The sequence below is a fragment of the Lycium ferocissimum genome, chromosome 1, assembly GCF_029784015.1.
Source record: "Lycium ferocissimum isolate CSIRO_LF1 chromosome 1, AGI_CSIRO_Lferr_CH_V1, whole genome shotgun sequence".
Taxonomy (NCBI): domain Eukaryota; kingdom Viridiplantae; phylum Streptophyta; class Magnoliopsida; order Solanales; family Solanaceae; genus Lycium; species Lycium ferocissimum.
The window spans coordinates 16,367,400-16,385,391 of NC_081342.1; the positions used below are offsets into that span (position 1 = coordinate 16,367,400).

The window sequence follows — 17,992 nt, forward strand, 5'->3', positions numbered from 1 at the left end:
GTTAGTTGTTCGTCATTCATATTATATACTACTCCTTGATTTGACAACACTATGCTCACTTTTGACATGGGTTGCCAAATAATTAACCCCTATTGCACGGGAATTTTAGGCGCAAAAGCACTTACCCCTATTCCTGCGCAATAGGGAGTAATTATTTAGTAACCAACTTTTTTAAAATGTTCACTTTTAGCTCAAGTTTTTTCTATTTAATATGAATTTTGGATGAGGTAAAGACTCATCCATTTCAGAAGTTTAAGTCATCTTTTTTCAAGTTCTTAAAAAAAAAAAAAAAAAAAACCAACTCCAAAGTTCATAAAAAAAATGTCCTCTCCTCCTTCAACTGTTAAGATTTCTTTATTTTGGGATGGAGAGATTCTTTATGATAATAATATTGTTCGTTATAGTATTAAACCACAATACCATGTTAAGTTTCCAACTACCTTGGATTAAGAAACATTAATCAATGTCATACACAAAAGAATGAAAATTAATCGTGAGTATGAATTATATGTAATAGGCAGATATCCAATATCCATTGCACCGCAAGGTTTAGTGATTTATGGTGTGCGGAATATCATTGATGATGAGTCTTTGAGGGCGCCAGAAGAATATATGGGGTTAGTTACCCTCAATGTTCTTGAAATGTATGTTGAAAAGATGCCTCACAGTCGTAGTGAAGTCTTGCCTAGGACTAGTTAGGAAGTCCCTCTAGTCCAGCCTACTCATGGTGACACTTATACGGACTTGAGTTCTTATGGAGACATTTTGAGTGGTCAAGTACCCTTTGGAAACTCTAAGCCAGCAATTTAATCAAAATTACAGTGAAAATCAGTAAATATCCATTTTTAATTATTATTTGGTATAGTAGCACGTGTTTATTTTATTATACGTATAGTAATAGTAATGTTTTTTTGGTATCTTTTTAGGGGTTATACACCTGATATGAGTAATATCGGGCAATCCTCTCAGTTCGGTACAACTGATTATTATCGGTAGGTATACTTTTTATTAATTAAATAATATAAGTGTTTTGATGTTTAGTATTTACAATACTTGAACTGTCTGTGTAGTGAAAATTATTCATAAAACTGGCCAGTGGTACCAAATGTTAATTTCGGTGCAGTTGATATTTCTTCAAACCCTAACAATATTAATCATTATCGGTAGGTTCATCACCTTGCTAAATATTGTTTGTTTAAACTTGTCCAGGATTCCCATAAAAAAATGCATTAGAAATGTTGAGAGAGTATATCGTAAAACGATAAGCAAGAGAAAGGGATATCTCGGCCGTAGGCGCACTTTTGAGATGATTTATGGTACATAGGAGGCTCTTTCTAGCAGTTGCCTAGGTATATGGCAGCTCTACAAAAATTCAATCCTGGTACTGTTGTAAAGTGGAAGCTCGACCCCCATCCTTGTATGGTCGGTAATATTTTCAAGGTTGAAGTGACTAAAACACCCCTAAACTTGACACGAATTGCAACTTTAGTCCCCAAACTATTGATGTACTTCAAGACACCCCTAAGCTTGGCTAACTGGGTTTTAATTCACCCCCGAATTGACACATGGCACAACAAGTGTGCCCAAATTCCTACACGTGCGTGAGAAGCTTCCACGTCAGTTTTTTTTTTTTTTTTTTACGCAAGAAGAATCAATTTCTTTTTACATTTCCCTTTAATTGTTTTTGCTATTCCAACATCTAAATCATCCCTTTACTCAATTAAAAAGAGATTTTTTTAAAATCAGAAAAAACTATTTTTTTTAAAAAAAAAGTGGAAAACCCATTTTTTAAAAATAAATTTGGGCTGGCTTTTTTAATAAAAAATCTGGAACTTTTTAAATCTGGTGAAGTAACCCCTTTTTTTAAAAAAAAAAAAAAGAAATCTGGAAAATTGATTTTTTTAATTAAAAAACCTGGGCTTTTTTAAAATCTGGAAAACTAAAAAAACCGTTTTTCTAAAAAAAAAAAAATCTGGAAAATTGAATTTTTAATTAAAAACATGGACTTTTTTAAAATCTGGAATACTGATTTTTATAAGAATAAAGTGGAAAACTAACAACTTTTTTCTAGATTTAAAAAATAATCTAATTTACCGGGATTTTAAAAAAAAAAATTCAGTTTTTCCATATTTGTATAAAACTCCATTTTTAATCAACCGTTTTCCAGTTCCTTTTAAAGAAGTTTCCTAAAAGAATCATGAAAATCTGGGGTTTTTAGGACACTTTTTAAAAAAAATATCAAGTTTTCAATTATTATTTTTAAAATCCATTTTTTAAAGACATCATAATTAAAAATCTAGTTTTCGCTTTTTTTTTTTTTAAATTCAAATTTTCCAAATTTTAAAAAAAAAATCCATTGTTAATTTTACCATTTTTTTAAAAAACAATTTATCTACGTGGAGGACACATAGGACGAAAACGCCAAGTGGACAGCGAGTGCATTCCACTTGCAGTGGCATGTCAATTCGGGGGTGAATTAAAATTCAGTTAGCCAAGATAAAGGGTGTTTTTAAGTGTGGCAATAGTTCAGTGACTAAAGTTGCAATTCGTGCTAAGTTTAGGGGTGTTTTAGTCACTTCAGCCTAATTTCAATTTTCTGTCTTGGACATTCAAACCATGCATTGATGGTTTTGCTCATTGCCGGCCAGTTATATCCATAGATGACACGCATGTGTACGGGATATACGACATCAAGCTACTGATTGCAATAGGAATGAATGCTAATGGGTTGATATTCCCTCTTGCTTTTGTCATTGCCGCTAACGAGAGCAACGAGACATAGGGGATGTTTTTGACACATTTGAGGAGATAAGTTAGTAAGGATCGTATGGGTATATACGTGCAATCTGCTCGACATCATGACATATTGAACAATATGTTTCATTTGACAGGGTGGCAACCTCCCTTTGCTTACCATCGCTTTTGTTTATGGCACATAAAGACAAATTTTCAAATGAAATTTGAAAACAACACACTAAACAAATTGATGTGGAATCATACCACATGTCGTGTTCTCATGCCATTAAGTGTTTTTAGGCAACGAGAAAAACAATATCAAATTAGGTGGCATTGGAATACAACGTCAAAAATTATCTTAAAGCATATGCGGGTAGTTCCTACCCACTTGATGATCAGTCTTATTCACAAACGAGTCATTTACAATGATTGCTAACAAGGAGTATATCCGTAAAATGCGTGTTAACGCATGAACTCAGATTCCCAATTAAATGAATGTTCTGAATAAGACATACTCTCGAAGGTGCTCGAGTGTAAGGAGTTTGGCCATGATAAGCGTTTGTGTAACCTACAGGGCCGTGGTGGTGCAAATACCTCTTGTAGTGGAAGAGCCTCTCGTGGTTGAAGAACTTCATGATTTTATGAATGTATTTTAATTCTTCTTAATGTATTCGAATTGTCTTGAATTATGAATCTTAAGTATTTTGTTATTGTAATGAATGATGTTTTTTTTTTTTTTTTTTTTTTAATGAAGCATCTTGAATTAGGCATTTTTAAAAATGTGAGTTCTTTTAACCGAATGAGTTATATAAAAGAGTGTTGTCGAACGTGGGCTGCTAAATAATTAATCCCTATTGCATACAGTGGCGGATACAGGATTTTCACTCAGGGTGTTCGGAAAAATAATTGAATCACTTGAGTTAGCCTTTTGCATTTGTTCAGGGTGTTCAAAAGTTAATATATGTACATGAACACAAAAAATTTACCTTAAATATATACTGTAAGCTTTTGCCCGAACACCCTGGGCAATGACGTGATCCGCCCCTGATTGCAGAGGAATTTCCTGCTCAAAATATAGTATTGTAACCTTTTGTTTTTTTTTGTTTTTTTTTTAGCGGGTATTTTGAGTCAAACACGCACGTTTGTGGGTCAATTAGGCTGCGGACTCTAAAAGGGGAGGGGATAAGAAAAGGAGTTGGTAAATGTAACGTGGGACATTGGCGTCTTTCATTTGTCCTTCACTACCTCATTTGCTCTGCCTATCAATAACTTGCAATTTCATTCTCATTTTTTTCGCTTTTCATTTGTTGCACACAGTTCACACATTAACTGAAATGTAAGTCCCAACCCAATTAAGTTTGCTATTTTCTGTTGGATGTGATTTTGCATATAACTTTTGTGTTTTCTTTGTTTTATGTGGTTAGGGAGAGTGAATTGAAGCCAATGGATGCAGAGCAACTGAGAGAGTATGGTCATAAAATGGTGGATTTCATTGCTGATTATTACAAAAACATTGAGAACTTCCCTGTTCTAAGTCAAGTTCAGGTTTTTATAACCACCCATCAATTTCTTTCTCCTTATTACTTCCCATAAACAGGCTCACTCTTTTTTTTTTATGATACATGTCTAGTTGCACACTATCCTAGTTGTCACCATATTAGATACTCCTTTGGTTCAAAATAAGTGTCCACTTAGCGTTTAGCATACCCCACTATCCTTAATTGAATACTAATTAATTAATATAGTTTCTTGATTACGTAAAAACGCATACCCCACTATCCTTAATTGAATACTAATTAATTAATATAGTTTCTTGATTACATAAAAACCTCACGGGTAAATGTTTGAACCAAAATAAAAAGGCTAAGTAGACACTTATTATGAACAGGAACTAGTATCATCGTTCATCATAAAATTCGGTTTAGTTGTTAGTAATCTGACCTCAGTTATTGATTGTTTCCATGCCGCACAGCCAGGTTATCTTCGTAAGCTTTTGCCTGAAACAGCACCTGCTCATTCTGAGACATTGCAAGACGTTCTTGAAGGTGAAATGTCTAGTTCTCACTCTATTATATTTCCTCACCTACTTGTGCTGTCAAAATGGATATATTAGTTAGTATATTTTGTATATAATTGGATTCTTTGACTTCTTGCATCATCTTAACAAAGAAAGGATCATATATTGATGAGCAGGATGCTAATGTGTGTAGTTTGATTTTTGTGCCATTTGATCCAGATGTTCAAACAAAAATATTACCAGGGGTGACCCACTGGCAGAGTCCAGATTACTTTGCATATTTTCCTTCAAATAGTAGTGTGGCTGGATTTTTGGGTGAAATGCTCAGTGCCGGGATTAACATGGTGGGCTTTAGTTGGATAACTTCTCCAGCAGCGACAGAACTTGAAATGATCGTTCTGGATTGGCTTGCTAAAGCACTCAAGTTGCCTGATGAATTCCTTTCAACAGGTAATGGCATAATGTTTGACATTAGCTGTTACTTCCTCTACAAAGCTACATGCCTTTGTCTTCCATTCCAGCAGCCCAAAAATGTGAAATCATAGATTAGTGTGAGAAAAAATTGTATGTGTGAATCCTTTATTGTGTTCTTATCAGTACAAGATGAAAATTTTAAATTAGAGACAACTTGTTCTCTTAGAGCACACTTAATCTTGAGTTTTGGTTAAAGTTGTGTGCTAGAATATTGTGATTAAAAAAAAAAAAGAAAAGAATATTGTGACAAGTTAAGAGAAAAGTTACGAGGGCAAAGATAGAAACTTACTATATAAGCTGGTTGAAAGATGGACGATCCACATAAATATGTCCACTGTATTTCCTTTCCAAAAGATATCTTTGCTAAGGTCAACCAGGGGAGTTGATTGGCCATACAAATTGGTTTCCTTTTGTTGAAATTGACTTTCAGGTCAAGGAGGTGGAGTCATACAGGGAACAGCAAGTGAAGCTGTTCTAGTTGTGCTTTTAGCTGCTCGGGACAAGGTTCTGAGAAGAGTCGGAAAAGATGCAATTGGCAAACTTGTCGTCTATTGTTCTGATCAAACTCATTCTTCTTTACAGAAAGCTTGCCAGGTAAATGTCAAAATTGATTTGCGTGGTGCATGATCGTTGATTTACTTGACAAAACCAGTGACAAAGAAAAGTAGAGGATTTTGATGTTCAGTACGCCAATATTTATCTACATCGAACATACGAAAAAGGATGTTTTTCTGCAAAAAGAAGTTTCTTTTCTAACCCATGGAATTTGTCTCTGAGATTTATTTCTCTTTCTTTCTTGCTTGTGGCAGATAGGAGGAATCCATCCTGAGAACTTTCGGATGCTGAAAGCAGACCCATCCAGGGATTACGCTCTTTCTCCTGATACACTTTCAGAAGCTGTATCAAATGACATGGCCACTGGTTTAATACCCTTCTTCTTTTGTGCTACTGTAAGGAAAATAGAAAAAGAAGACACCATGTCCATCTTGCCAAACCATATCTTTCAATGTATTAGCAAAAGAACTTTTTTCTTGGTTTTACTTTTTAAGTATCTTTTATTTCGGGTATGATACTGCATAGCCCTTAGATCTCTCTCGTTGACAAGATAAGTTACTGCTAATTCCTATTCTACAAATGAGAAAGTAGAGCATTAAATTCACCCCAGTAATTACTGTATTGTTAGGATATGTTTCTTGAACTTAAATTGATTTTGAGACTTTTTAAAGTTGTCCTAACGTTTTAGTATTCATATATATATTTTAATGCATTTTCCTTATTCATTTTTTTCAGTGAAATATTTATATTGGCTCATCTAGTTGGCAGATAAATGATTCTTTGATTCAATAACATCTAATAAGGACCCTTTCCCTCGTATACACAGAGTAAAACTTGTCTGGGTGATTTTCCATGCACAAGTGTTCTTTTAGTTTGTTAATGTATCAAGTTGGTTGACATGTAAGCACTCTAAAATGCTTAAAATGTGAGACAGCACGAGTGTAAACTAGGCTCCAGTAATGATAGAAAGAATTAATGCTTGCCATGTAAACTAGGCTCCAGTAATGATAGAAAGAACTAATGCTTGCCACATACACATATTGGTTTAAAGCTTTAGATGCAAATTGTTGGTAGTCAGTGCTTGTTGTAAATTTAGTATATGGAGTCAATGTAGTAGAAAATAAATGGATGCCACCTTTAGAGTTTTTCTAACTTCTCTTTTGCTGATTTTTAACGTGTGATTTCCTTGCTGTGGTTTTTAAAATGCTAAAGCAGTCTTTGCGGTTGATTCACAGATTGGTACAACATCTTCCACTGCTGTGGATCCTTTGCTTGCCCTGGGAAAGATTGCCAAGGTAAAACCTGGTGAGGCGTTTGGATATCATGAGTGGAGAATCTGTTATCGGGGATATATTTTTAACTTGTAGATGAACAAAGGAAGTATGACCATTGCTCAAATTAGGGCTGGGCATTTGGTTAGTTCAGTCGGCTTTGTTTTATTCGTTCACAGTTTTCAGCTTTTAGAAGGCAAACTGAGAAGTTCTATTTTTTTTTTTTTTTTTCATTTGGTTCGTTTTGTTACTGCTAGGATTTTCACTTTCACTTTAAATTGTTTCCTTTGCTGCTTTCTTATTATACTTTTGTGAACCAAAAGAATTTATATACAATTGAACTCTAAGAGATCCCTTAGTCTACATTTAGTCATTAGTTGCACCATTCTTCATACTTCATGTATACATTTTAATTTACATACTCCCAAGTGTATATTTTTAAATTTGTTCTCTGCTTTGGATCGAATAAAAAACGTAAGTTTTCATGTCAATCAGCTTCTCTCTGTTTTTTCTTCCGGTTTAGACTGCATATAACTCACCACTAGCTCAAATATTAACACAAAATTTTACAGGTCCGAAGCTATTTTGATGCTCCAGAGTGAAGCTAAATTGTAACCATGAAACAACAATACCAAGTGTCCAACAAATTAAATATCACAACATTTTCTATATTGTGGTTGATAGACCTGTTTCATAAACCTGTAGTTGTTGCTCACCACTGGCTCAAGTATTAAAAAAAAAAAAAAAAATCATTTCAAGATGCTACACCTGGGTTTTAGCCCCACTGATGTCTAGCACAAGCCATAAAAGTGATGCCCAAAGCAACATAAAGTATAACCTGAATTTGTTGTGGGCGAAGATTATGGAAGAATCATCTTATAGTTCTCTGTATTACACTCCTGTAAGCCATTTTATGAACCTTCCAATTCTGGAACTCAGTAAATTAGTCAATGAGCTTTTATCAGATGTCTTGTAAATATGCTTTAAATATGTTCTTTGGCTTTAAATATGTTCTTTGGCTTCCTTGTTCAGTGATCCATATATTCACTGTCAAGTCCATATGGAACAAGGCTAAGTCACATGCCTGTTTGACAGAGTAATAGCATGTGGTTTCATGTGGATGCTGCCTATGCTGGAAGTGCATGTATCTGTCCGGAATACCGGCACTTTATCAATGGTGTAGAAGAAGTTGATTCTTTCAACATGAATGCACATAAGTGGTTCCTGACAAACTTTGATTGTTCAGCTCTCTGGGTCAAGGTACGTGGTTATCATCTGGTGTTATTCTATAAAATAAATAAAATTGCTGGCAATCAACTGTTAACTGTGGACCGCAGTGTATTTCCAAGTATCTCCTGACTGAATACCTGTGCATGTTATCTTACGAGATGCTGGAAACAGCTTCCCTAGATGGCCAAACTTTTTTAGATTGCTGCTTTGATAACTCATATTCTTAAAAGTTCATTTACTGGATGCATACTTTACCAAACACAGGAGCTAACATGAATTTCTTTAGCTTGGGTAATTAAACTTTTATGAAATTTGCATCTGAACAGGACCGGGGTGCACTCATCCAGTCACTGTCAACAAATCCTGAATATCTCAAAAACAAAGTAAGTATACTTAGGTTTGGTACTTGTATTTTGAGTTTTGTTAGTAGTAATAAATAATTAGCATATCGTGGAACATAATATTATCCCACCGTCTAACACAGATAAACTAGAGCTTATTTCTTGTTTATTCAAACCATGGACATGGAAATTGATCTTTTTTTTATAATCGAGAAATCCCCGAGGACCAGTGATTCACGGTTCGGAACTCGGTTGATAATGGCTCCACCCCTTTGCCCTTCTCCACTTAAATACCAGGCTTTTGGCTTCGGCAAGGTTCGAACTGTGACATTCGCATAACCACACATCACACAATGCACTCTTACCACTAAACTAAATCCCCGGGACGCGGGAGCAACATGGCAATTGAATTTATGAAAAGTAATCACGCATAGGTTACTTTTAGTTACCCCTACTTGATCAAACTCTACCTGTTTTCTTTAGACAGTCTTTTCTATGTATATCATTGTCTTTGACTGAAAGGAGTTCTCTGCATGATCTGTGAATTAATTTTGTTTTGTAAACTATTATCTTGTGCTTTTGAGGCACCCGCTGTATCTGTTTTCTTTAGATCAGTCTTTTCTATGTGTATCATTGTCTTTGATTGAAAGGGGTTCTCTGCATAATCTGTGAATTAATTTTTTTTTGTAAACTAGTTATCTTGTGCTTTTGAAGCACCCGCTGTATCTGTTGTAAGCATCTGATGGCCAAACTTCTGATTGAAATGGCTTCTATTGCATGAAATAAATTATTATTTAGGTTCAACATGTAACATCTTCCTTTTGGGGTTATTTTCAAAAGTTTAAATGTTACTTTATAACCGGTTGAATTTTCTATTTGGAAGTAACATTACCGAATAGTTTGATCATGCATTTGCTTGTGAAAATTTTGGCTCACCCTATAGTAATACCCTTGATACTCCAGGCCTCTCAAGGAAACTTGGTTGTGGATTACAAAGATTGGCAAATTCCTCTTGGACGCAGGTTCAGGTATGCCATTAATGTCATATAAAGTTATCTAGGGTGCATGTCCTTTTTTTTTTTAAAACCTCTCCTTAGCAAAAACAGTTAGCTAGGGTGCATGTTAAATTGTGTGCCACCCCATCTAAAAGTTTGAACTTTTAGAGAGGCGACACATTTATTTATAGGTCGGCAACAGTGCCCACATAGCTGTTACAAGCGACAAATGTCTTGAAGAAAAATAACATGCAATATAAAACACTGGACAGTGGAAAAAAAGCATCTACGATCTTGTGCTCATGAGTGTTACTGCTTCAGGTTTGAAAGAGTTACTTGTAGAATCTGTTTACTCATATATCACGATGGCTCATGAAAGCTAGCTGTCATGGAGGGTTTATGAAATACTTTGGTCTTTAAAAATTAAGTGTTACAGCTTAATGATTCACAAGCTAAAATTCTGGAAAAGTTTAAACAGTTTTGTAAACTCAACATCATTTCAAGGTGTTTTGGCAGCATAACCAAAGAACTTTGTTTTAAAATATTCTGATGAACTAATTGCAACAATCAGGTGCAGTTGGCTTATATCTAACTTGGTTTATTAACTAGATCATTGAAGCTGTGGATGGTATTGAGACTCTATGGGCTGGAAAAGCTTCAAGCTTACATAAGAAACCACATAGAACTAGCAAAGCTATTCGAGGAACTCGTTGCTCAAGACCAGAGGTTTGAGGTAAAATTTTCATATCAATGCAAAGTAACCTATGTGGAATGCTTCACTTAGTCAAGTAGGACGTTTACAGGAACTGGCCAAACTCTACCTTTTAAAAAAGGCCGAATCCCCTTGATTAGAAAATATTAGTGTTTATTATGTAACTTACACTTTGAAATCTAAACTATGTATGGTATTTACTTTACTAAACACTGTTTATACAAGAAATGTCTTTACATTAATGATTAAGGAGGCTCCGAATTACTTTTTCTGAATCCACCTCACAAAAATCTTAGGTCCGGTATTAGTTAAAGGGCGCGGCTATCCTATCAAGTTGTCCTGTTTCTGCAGAATGTTTGTGTGACAAAACTCTAGTTGGTCTCCTCTGTAGTTATTTATCATTACCAACCTTAACAAAGCTGTCCATTTTCCCCTACTTTCAACATGGTGACACATGTTCCTTCAATTGTAAAGATGATCATTAGATTTAGAACTCTTAGTTTTACCTAAATGAAAACATGGATTGTTCAATATAAACCTACAGTTCTTGACTAAACTAAAAATTGTTGTGCAGCATTATGCCTTCCCTTTATTAAGCATTTTTGTAGCATGTTATTTTTTTGGGTAGATTATGCACACACAATTGTTTCTATCAAAAGCATCCCAATATTCTTCTATCTAAGAAATCTGTCCTCTGAGAAGTATATTAACTGCAGATTGTCACCCCTCGGAAGTTCTCATTGGTTTGTTTTCGCCTACTTCCACCCCCGAGTAATGAAGATTATGCCAACAAACTGAACCATGACCTGCTAGATTCTGTCAACTCAACTGGGAAACTATTTATTTCTCACACGGTATGTTTGAATTTAGCCAATTTCCAGAGAAACTTGTCTTTATTCAGAAGTGAGGATTAAATTGATTGCTTCAGTAATTTAATCATATACAGTTTACTGATTATCAACGAATTATGCAGATTCTTTCAGATAGATACATACTGCGTTTTGCAGTAGGGGCTCCACTGACAGAAGAGAGGCACATTGTTACAGCTTGGAAAGTTTTACAAGATGAGGCTGCTATACTGTTAAGTAAATGTTAATAGTACATTATTTGACATCATTATTAATTGACTAGACGGCCTATGCCCGTGCTGCGCACGGGCCCAACACTTTATATATATATATATATATATATATATATATATATATATATATATTTTGTTCAAAACACGATTAATATAACATTTGTAGGTTCCGTATCTAAAATTTTATTATATTAATGTTTGCTACGAATACAAAATCGGCAAATTTATTAATATTTTTTAAAAGAGAAGACTTGTTTAAAAGGAAACTATTTTCCTCTCTTTGAGATAAAACAATAACAATATTTAAGCATCAATTGATACTTTCAATTTTAATTCGATTAATTTAAAGGTGTAAAATACTTATTATTTTTTATCAAATTTTGATTTGCATAATTCTAATTCAAATTATTAAATTAATTTTACATGTTTAAAACGAAACAAAGTAGAAATTGATTTTCTATTTAAACGAAGAAATACTATTTTTTAATTTTTGGTAAATATTCTCGGTTTAGCTCATTTTACTTGTCATGTTGTCTTTTGCATGGTTTTTTAAGAAAACGTCGATTAGAATTATAATTTGACTAATTTACCTTATTCATTATTTGATCTTCATTTAATATTTTTTTTTACGACATTAATCTCTTTTCACATTTATTAGAGTAAGAATAAAAATAAAAAAAGTAATTAAATTCTATCTTATTTTAAAATATAAATATTTTAAGTATATTTATTTTAGTAAACATAACAAATAAATGACATGGCGGAATAGCAAATACAACAGTTTAATAAATTAGATCTCGCGCTAATATAAAAAGAAAGAAAATTGTATGGTTTGACTACTTAACCTTTTGAAGAAAATAATTTCATTTGCTCACTAATGGATTGATACGCACGTGCAATGAATCCATCATTATTGACTTAATGAGATACTTTGAAAATTACATGAATATTGTTTGATTTGTTAATATGGGGTGCATTTTTTTTTTTTGGGACATTATTAATTTGCACTATTTTATATATATATATATATATATATATATATATATATATATATATATATATATATATATATATATGTTCAAAACACGATTAATATAACATTGTAATTTGTACTCCGTATCAAAAACTTTATTATATTAGTGTTTACTACGAATACAAATACACTTTTTTTTTTTGACATTATTTTTTTTTAATATGGGGTTCACTTTTTTATTTTTTTATTTTCTATATTGCTTGATTTTGTTAATATGGTTCCACTTTTTTTTACCGTGAGTTTGGAGATGGTGGGTTCCACTTTTTATTTTTTATTTTTTTATATTGCTTGATGTTGTTTAGTATGGGGTCTATCCTTTATAGGGTGCACTTTTTTTTTTGGGAAAAGGGTCAAAAATACCCCTCTACTTTGGAAAAAAGAGCTAAAAATATCCTCCGAACTTATTTTGGGTGAAATATCGACTTCATCATAAATTTTCCAAATATCCCTGTCTTGATGGAAATTATCCCCCAAAATAACCAAATTATTTTTAAACTTACTCCATCATTTAATTTAAATAACTAAATAATAATTGTAAGATCTCTTATTCCCAAATTCCTCAAACTTCAAACCTACGTATTGGGGGAATAAGGGGATCTTAATGAGTAATTATTTAGTTGGGTCGTGGTTTAAATGATGGGTTTAAAAAATAATTTCAAGTTATAGGGGGATAATTTCGTCAAGACAAGGGGTATATTTGAAAACTTTAAGGATGAGAGGGTATTTTTGACCCAAAATAAGTTCGGAGGATATTTTTTCTCTCTTTTTCCAAAGTAGAGGTGTATTTTTGACCTTTTCCCCTTTTTTTTTTGGACATTATTAGTTTGCACTATTTTTATGCATATAATATATATACATATACTATGTTCAAAACACGATTAATATAACATTGTAATTTGTGCTCCGTATCTAAAACTTTATTATATTAGTGTTTGCTACGAATACAAAGTCTGTACTTTTTTTTTTTTTTTAACATTATATTTTTTTTTAATATGGGGTTCATTTTTTTTTTTTTTTGATATTGCTTGATTTTGTTAATATGGGGTCAACTTTATTTTTCCCATGAGTTTGGAGATGGTGAGTTCCACTTTTTTTTCTTCCTTTTTTTTTATTGCTCGGTGTTATTTAGTATGGGGCCCACCCCCTCCTTTTTTTTTTTTTAAGGGACAACGGACGACGAAGCATGGGTCTAAACCCATGCTTTATATAGTATCTTCTTCTTCTTTTTTTTTTTATTTTTTTTATATTGCTTGGTGTTGTTTAGTATGGGGCCCACCCTTTTGGACATTATTAGTTTGCACTATTTTTATGCATATATATATATATATATACTATGTTCAAAACACGATTAATATAACATTGTAGTTTGTGCTCCGTATCTAAAACTTTATTATATTAGTGTTTGTTACGAATACAAAGTCTGCACTTCTTTTTTTGACATTGTTTGTTTTTTTAATATGGGATTCACTTTTTTTTTATTTTATATTGCTTGATTTTGTCAATATGGGATACTATGTTCAAAACACGATTAATATAACATTGTAGTTTGTGCTCCGTATCTAAAACTTTATTATATTAGTGTTTGCTACGACTACAAAGTCTGCATTTTTTTTTTTTTTGACATTGTTTGTATTTTTTTTTATATTGCTTGATTTTGCTAATATGGGGTCCGCTTTTTTTTTCTCGTGAGTTTGGAGATGGTGGGTTCCACTTTTTTTACTTTTTTTTTTTTAATATTGGTTGGTGTTTTTTTTAATTTTTTAATTTTTTAATATTGATTGGTGTTTAATATGGGGATCACACTTTTTTTTTTTTTTTAGTGCTTAATGGACGACGAAGCATGGGTTGAGACCCATGCTTCTATATAGTAGTAATAAAGTAAAGTAATTTCGCTATCAAAATGCAGTTTGTTTTGTCTTGTTCTTATTGACACTCTTGTTACAATATTTTACTTGAAATGACTTTTCTGTTCTACCCAAGAAAGATTAGATTACTGGTAGGGGTTTTTTGTTTTTCCTGCGACAACTGGGCATGTGTCTACCTCTACATGTTATCATTAATCACGTAATGCCACTCAACTGAACTTGGAAAATCTTTTATTCTGATGATTGGCTGCAAGAATCATCATTGCCTTCAATAGTTTCATAGTGACCCATTGTTTAGTTTTTGATTAATTCGATAAAAATCGAATCAAACCAATTCAGGTACACGATACACCCCTAATGTGGGCTATGGACAGTTTTCTTATTATAAAATGTCATTAGTCCCTACTTAAAACAATGATGACTCATCTAGTGGGATAATGTGTTTATCTTCCCTTTATGTTTTGACCTATAATAGGGGAAGAAAATATTAAATTAACGGGAGAAAAGAATTGTTTGAACAGAATCACGTCAAAGTTTAAGATTAGCAATTTAGGGAACCGAGTTTCTAAACGTTGTGAAAGATGCAAAATTTTTATTGTGGCTTAACACAATATTAATTTCAGAGATTTCCCCTCAAAATGACATATAATTGAAACAGTGCGTTAGATATTCCCTAGTGATAGGCGACGACTGCAACACTATTAATCTGATACAAGTATCACTGCTAGGTACTTAAACAAATAATGATGTGAATTAAACTAAATGAGTTGGCAAAAAGAATAATTGAGATAAGCATGATACTAAACTTTAACGTGAAAAAGAAGTGGAAATGATACTTGACCATAGAGTTACTGCTTGGTTTTAAATATATTGAAAAATCAGCCGACCAAAGTGTGGTATCTGATGTGAAGTATGAACAAGTGTTTGACAAGCTTGCAAATTCAATGTGATTGAATATGTTACTGGTATACATAAACCACGAAAAAAAGCTACATCAGCTCCACGTGTCATGCCGAAAGCCTATTCCTATTTTGCTTAGGCCTACTCCCTAACTAATTTAGGGGTTGTAAATGTTAATTCATATGTGCAGAGGTGAAATGAGAATTTTAATTTCTGAATTTTTAATTTTTGAATAGTTATATAAGGTATTAGCATGAATTTTTAATTTAATTTTTGTATATATTTAGTGAATTTTGTAATACAAGTATAATGTTTGAATTAAATTTATTAGATTTAACTGAAGCTGTAAGTAACCTTCTAACTTTGCCTCTAGACTCTAGTATGTTGTCCTATATGTTGATAGAGCAGAGACAGAAATTTTGTCAAGGGTGTTTGAATTTTGAAGAAGAAACACACACACATACACACATCACTACAACAAAATATGCTTGTAGCGGCAATTAATTTACGGCGATAACTTAATTGCCGCTAATTATATTCTAGAATCAATTATTACCGCCAATACCAAACTTTAGCCCTAACAATAAATGCCGCTAAAGGCTTTACCGACCTTGGATCTAATGGCATTAACCAATTGCTGGTAAATGTTTTTGTGGCAATAACTATTGCCGCTAAAAGGAAAATATATTGCCCCTAAAAGCCTCTTTTAGTGTAGTGACACGTTAAGGTTGTTTAATATGTACAAATAATATGTAATAATTGACATGTCTGCATGTACTGTATAATTTTCAACGAAGAATGTTCAGTCGAAGGGCTAAAAGCCATGTCGCAGCTCTAATGTGTTATTTTCATTTAAACCTTCAATATTGAGTTAGATGCTTACAGGCTGTTTTAATCGTCACAAAATGGAAGGCATGTATGCATATCTTTGTATAAAGGGTGGAGAGAGGAAGAGGAGGAGGAATAAAGAAATGGCAAAAAACGACAATGCAGAAAGTTAAAGTAGAGGTAATGGGCACATCCACAGAATCCACTTTCATGTGTACAAAACTTGGTTCCATAATTTGCAGAAAGTGGAAACCAACTTGTCTTGGCAATCTTCGGTGTTTGCATGTTATTTTTTATCCTGACACAACAAAGTATTCACTAGTAGTGGCACATACACAAAATTATATAAGCAAATGAGATTTTCCTAAGGAGAGAAGGTGTAAATTTATTGCCAAGCATACAATGGACAGGAAATACATATATACAAGTTCTGAAGGATGAAATGTCAATTGTCTGTACGGCAAATTTAGAGGACTTCCCACCCTTTACAAACTTTTTTTAATGTTTTATGACCCTTTTACAAGAGATTTTCGCTTTTCACACATAAGAGATCTGAAAAAGTCATTTTCTTCTATCCAAATTGTAAGAGGTCAATAGATATTATTTCCTCCATCACGGTCTATCTATTTCCCTCTTCCAATTTGTTCTAATTTAACTTAAAAACATTGACAATAAACTTTTCTTATATTATTAATATATTTTACTTAACATATTATAATAAGTTATTAGTTTATTATACAGGTCACTATATTAGAATTACTTGCTATTATAGGTAATTTTGACCTAATTGTATTGTTAGTGTACAAAAGTTGAACTATTTTTTCTCCTCTTTTGGACTAAAATAAATAAAGATTAAAGAGGAAAGGTGGGCTTACGTGATGATCAAATCTCATACATTTTTGTATTCATTCTCTTTTTAGATTGTCCAAAAATAATGCTCCGCACGCACTTAACGACTTTCTTAAAGTAAGTTTTTCAAATATATTACCCGAACTCTATGAAAAGAAAGTTGCACGAGACACACTTTTGCACTTACCGATATGACATTTTCCTTGTATTTTATATATAAACGAAAGGGAAAACACAAAAAGAAAATTATAACCTAACGTGCAAACTAAAGTAATGCTTCCTCCCTTGATGTGGCGGTATTTAATAGGATGGGGAGCACAAATAAATTTCTTAAAGAAAATTGGTAGTCTTGAACATCTTATGATATTTCTGTTAAAAGTATATCATTAAGAATAAAATGAAAAGTATAAAGTTTTTCTCATGGTATTCGATACTCGCTTTTAAGGCCCGGTTAATCCATATTCATGCCAAAAAATATAAAAATATTTCTTTCCTTTTTAAATAGCTTTTAAAAAAGATCACGTAAATGAAAAAGAAATACTCTATCCTTCCCATTTTATATGAGGGTTGGCCTATTTAGGAAGTCAAACGACTCTTTCTTTTACTATCAATTTCAAACATAATTTTTCGAGTATTTTATAATAAAATTTACGTATTTGAAAACTAATAAAAAGTATTATAAGTTTGCATAATTAATAATTCACAATATATGAAGAGAATTGGAGAAAATCAGAATTAAAGAAAAAGTTGTTTGACTTCCCAAATAGATCAACCCTCGTATAAATTGGGATGGATAGAGTAACATATAGTATGAATCAATTTTAGTCACACTAAACATGCATTTAACTCTAGACGGAGGTATTGGTTTATATTAGCTGCGTTGGAAATGCTAGAGGAAGAAAAATTTGGCATTTAGGGATGAAGGTCAATCTTTTTATACATACAGAATAAAAAGTGTAGATCAGTTGTTAAAAGAAAATTTACCAAATAATTAAATTGCGATGTTACCAAGTATTGATGTGTGTCTACATTTCATGTAGCGTTTCTAAGTTTTTTTCTAGCTAGAGTTAGGTAAATATTCTGGTATTTTTGTAACCAAAGTTAC

The 17,992-nt window shown here is 32.6% G+C and overlaps 1 protein-coding gene across 3 annotated transcripts; it reads left to right on the forward strand.

The window, feature by feature from the left end:
* Positions 1 to 3,880: 3,880 nt before the first annotated feature.
* LOC132050288 (tyrosine decarboxylase 2-like) lies at positions 3,881 to 16,512 on the forward strand. Of its 3 annotated transcripts, none has more exons than XM_059441483.1 (14): positions 3,886 to 4,072; positions 4,161 to 4,281; positions 4,709 to 4,781; positions 4,973 to 5,203; positions 5,658 to 5,821; positions 6,037 to 6,177; positions 7,018 to 7,077; positions 8,149 to 8,313; positions 8,610 to 8,666; positions 9,588 to 9,652; positions 10,229 to 10,352; positions 11,048 to 11,185; positions 11,305 to 11,411; positions 16,123 to 16,512. In XM_059441483.1, coding segments are annotated over exons 1-14 (1,503 nt in total). In that variant the 5' UTR covers positions 3,886 to 4,070; the 3' UTR covers positions 16,178 to 16,512. The 3 variants fall into 3 exon arrangements, with proteins under 3 accessions (XP_059297479.1, XP_059297466.1, XP_059297474.1); XM_059441491.1 differs by having other exon boundaries at positions 3,889 to 4,072; positions 11,305 to 11,429; XM_059441496.1 differs by lacking the exon at positions 8,610 to 8,666 and having other exon boundaries at positions 3,881 to 4,072.
* Positions 16,513 to 17,992: the final 1,480 nt, after the last annotated feature.

What these genes read in the sequence shown, in the direction of transcription:
- LOC132050288 (XM_059441483.1), top strand. An exon ending in TGATGAATTCCTTTCAACAG is followed by an intron (nt 5,204 to 5,657) that starts GTAATGGCATAA and finishes ATTGACTTTCAG; the next exon opens with GTCAAGGAGGTGGAGTCATA. An exon ending in CTGAATATCTCAAAAACAAA is followed by an intron (nt 8,667 to 9,587) that starts GTAAGTATACTT and finishes TTGATACTCCAG; the next exon opens with GCCTCTCAAGGAAACTTGGT.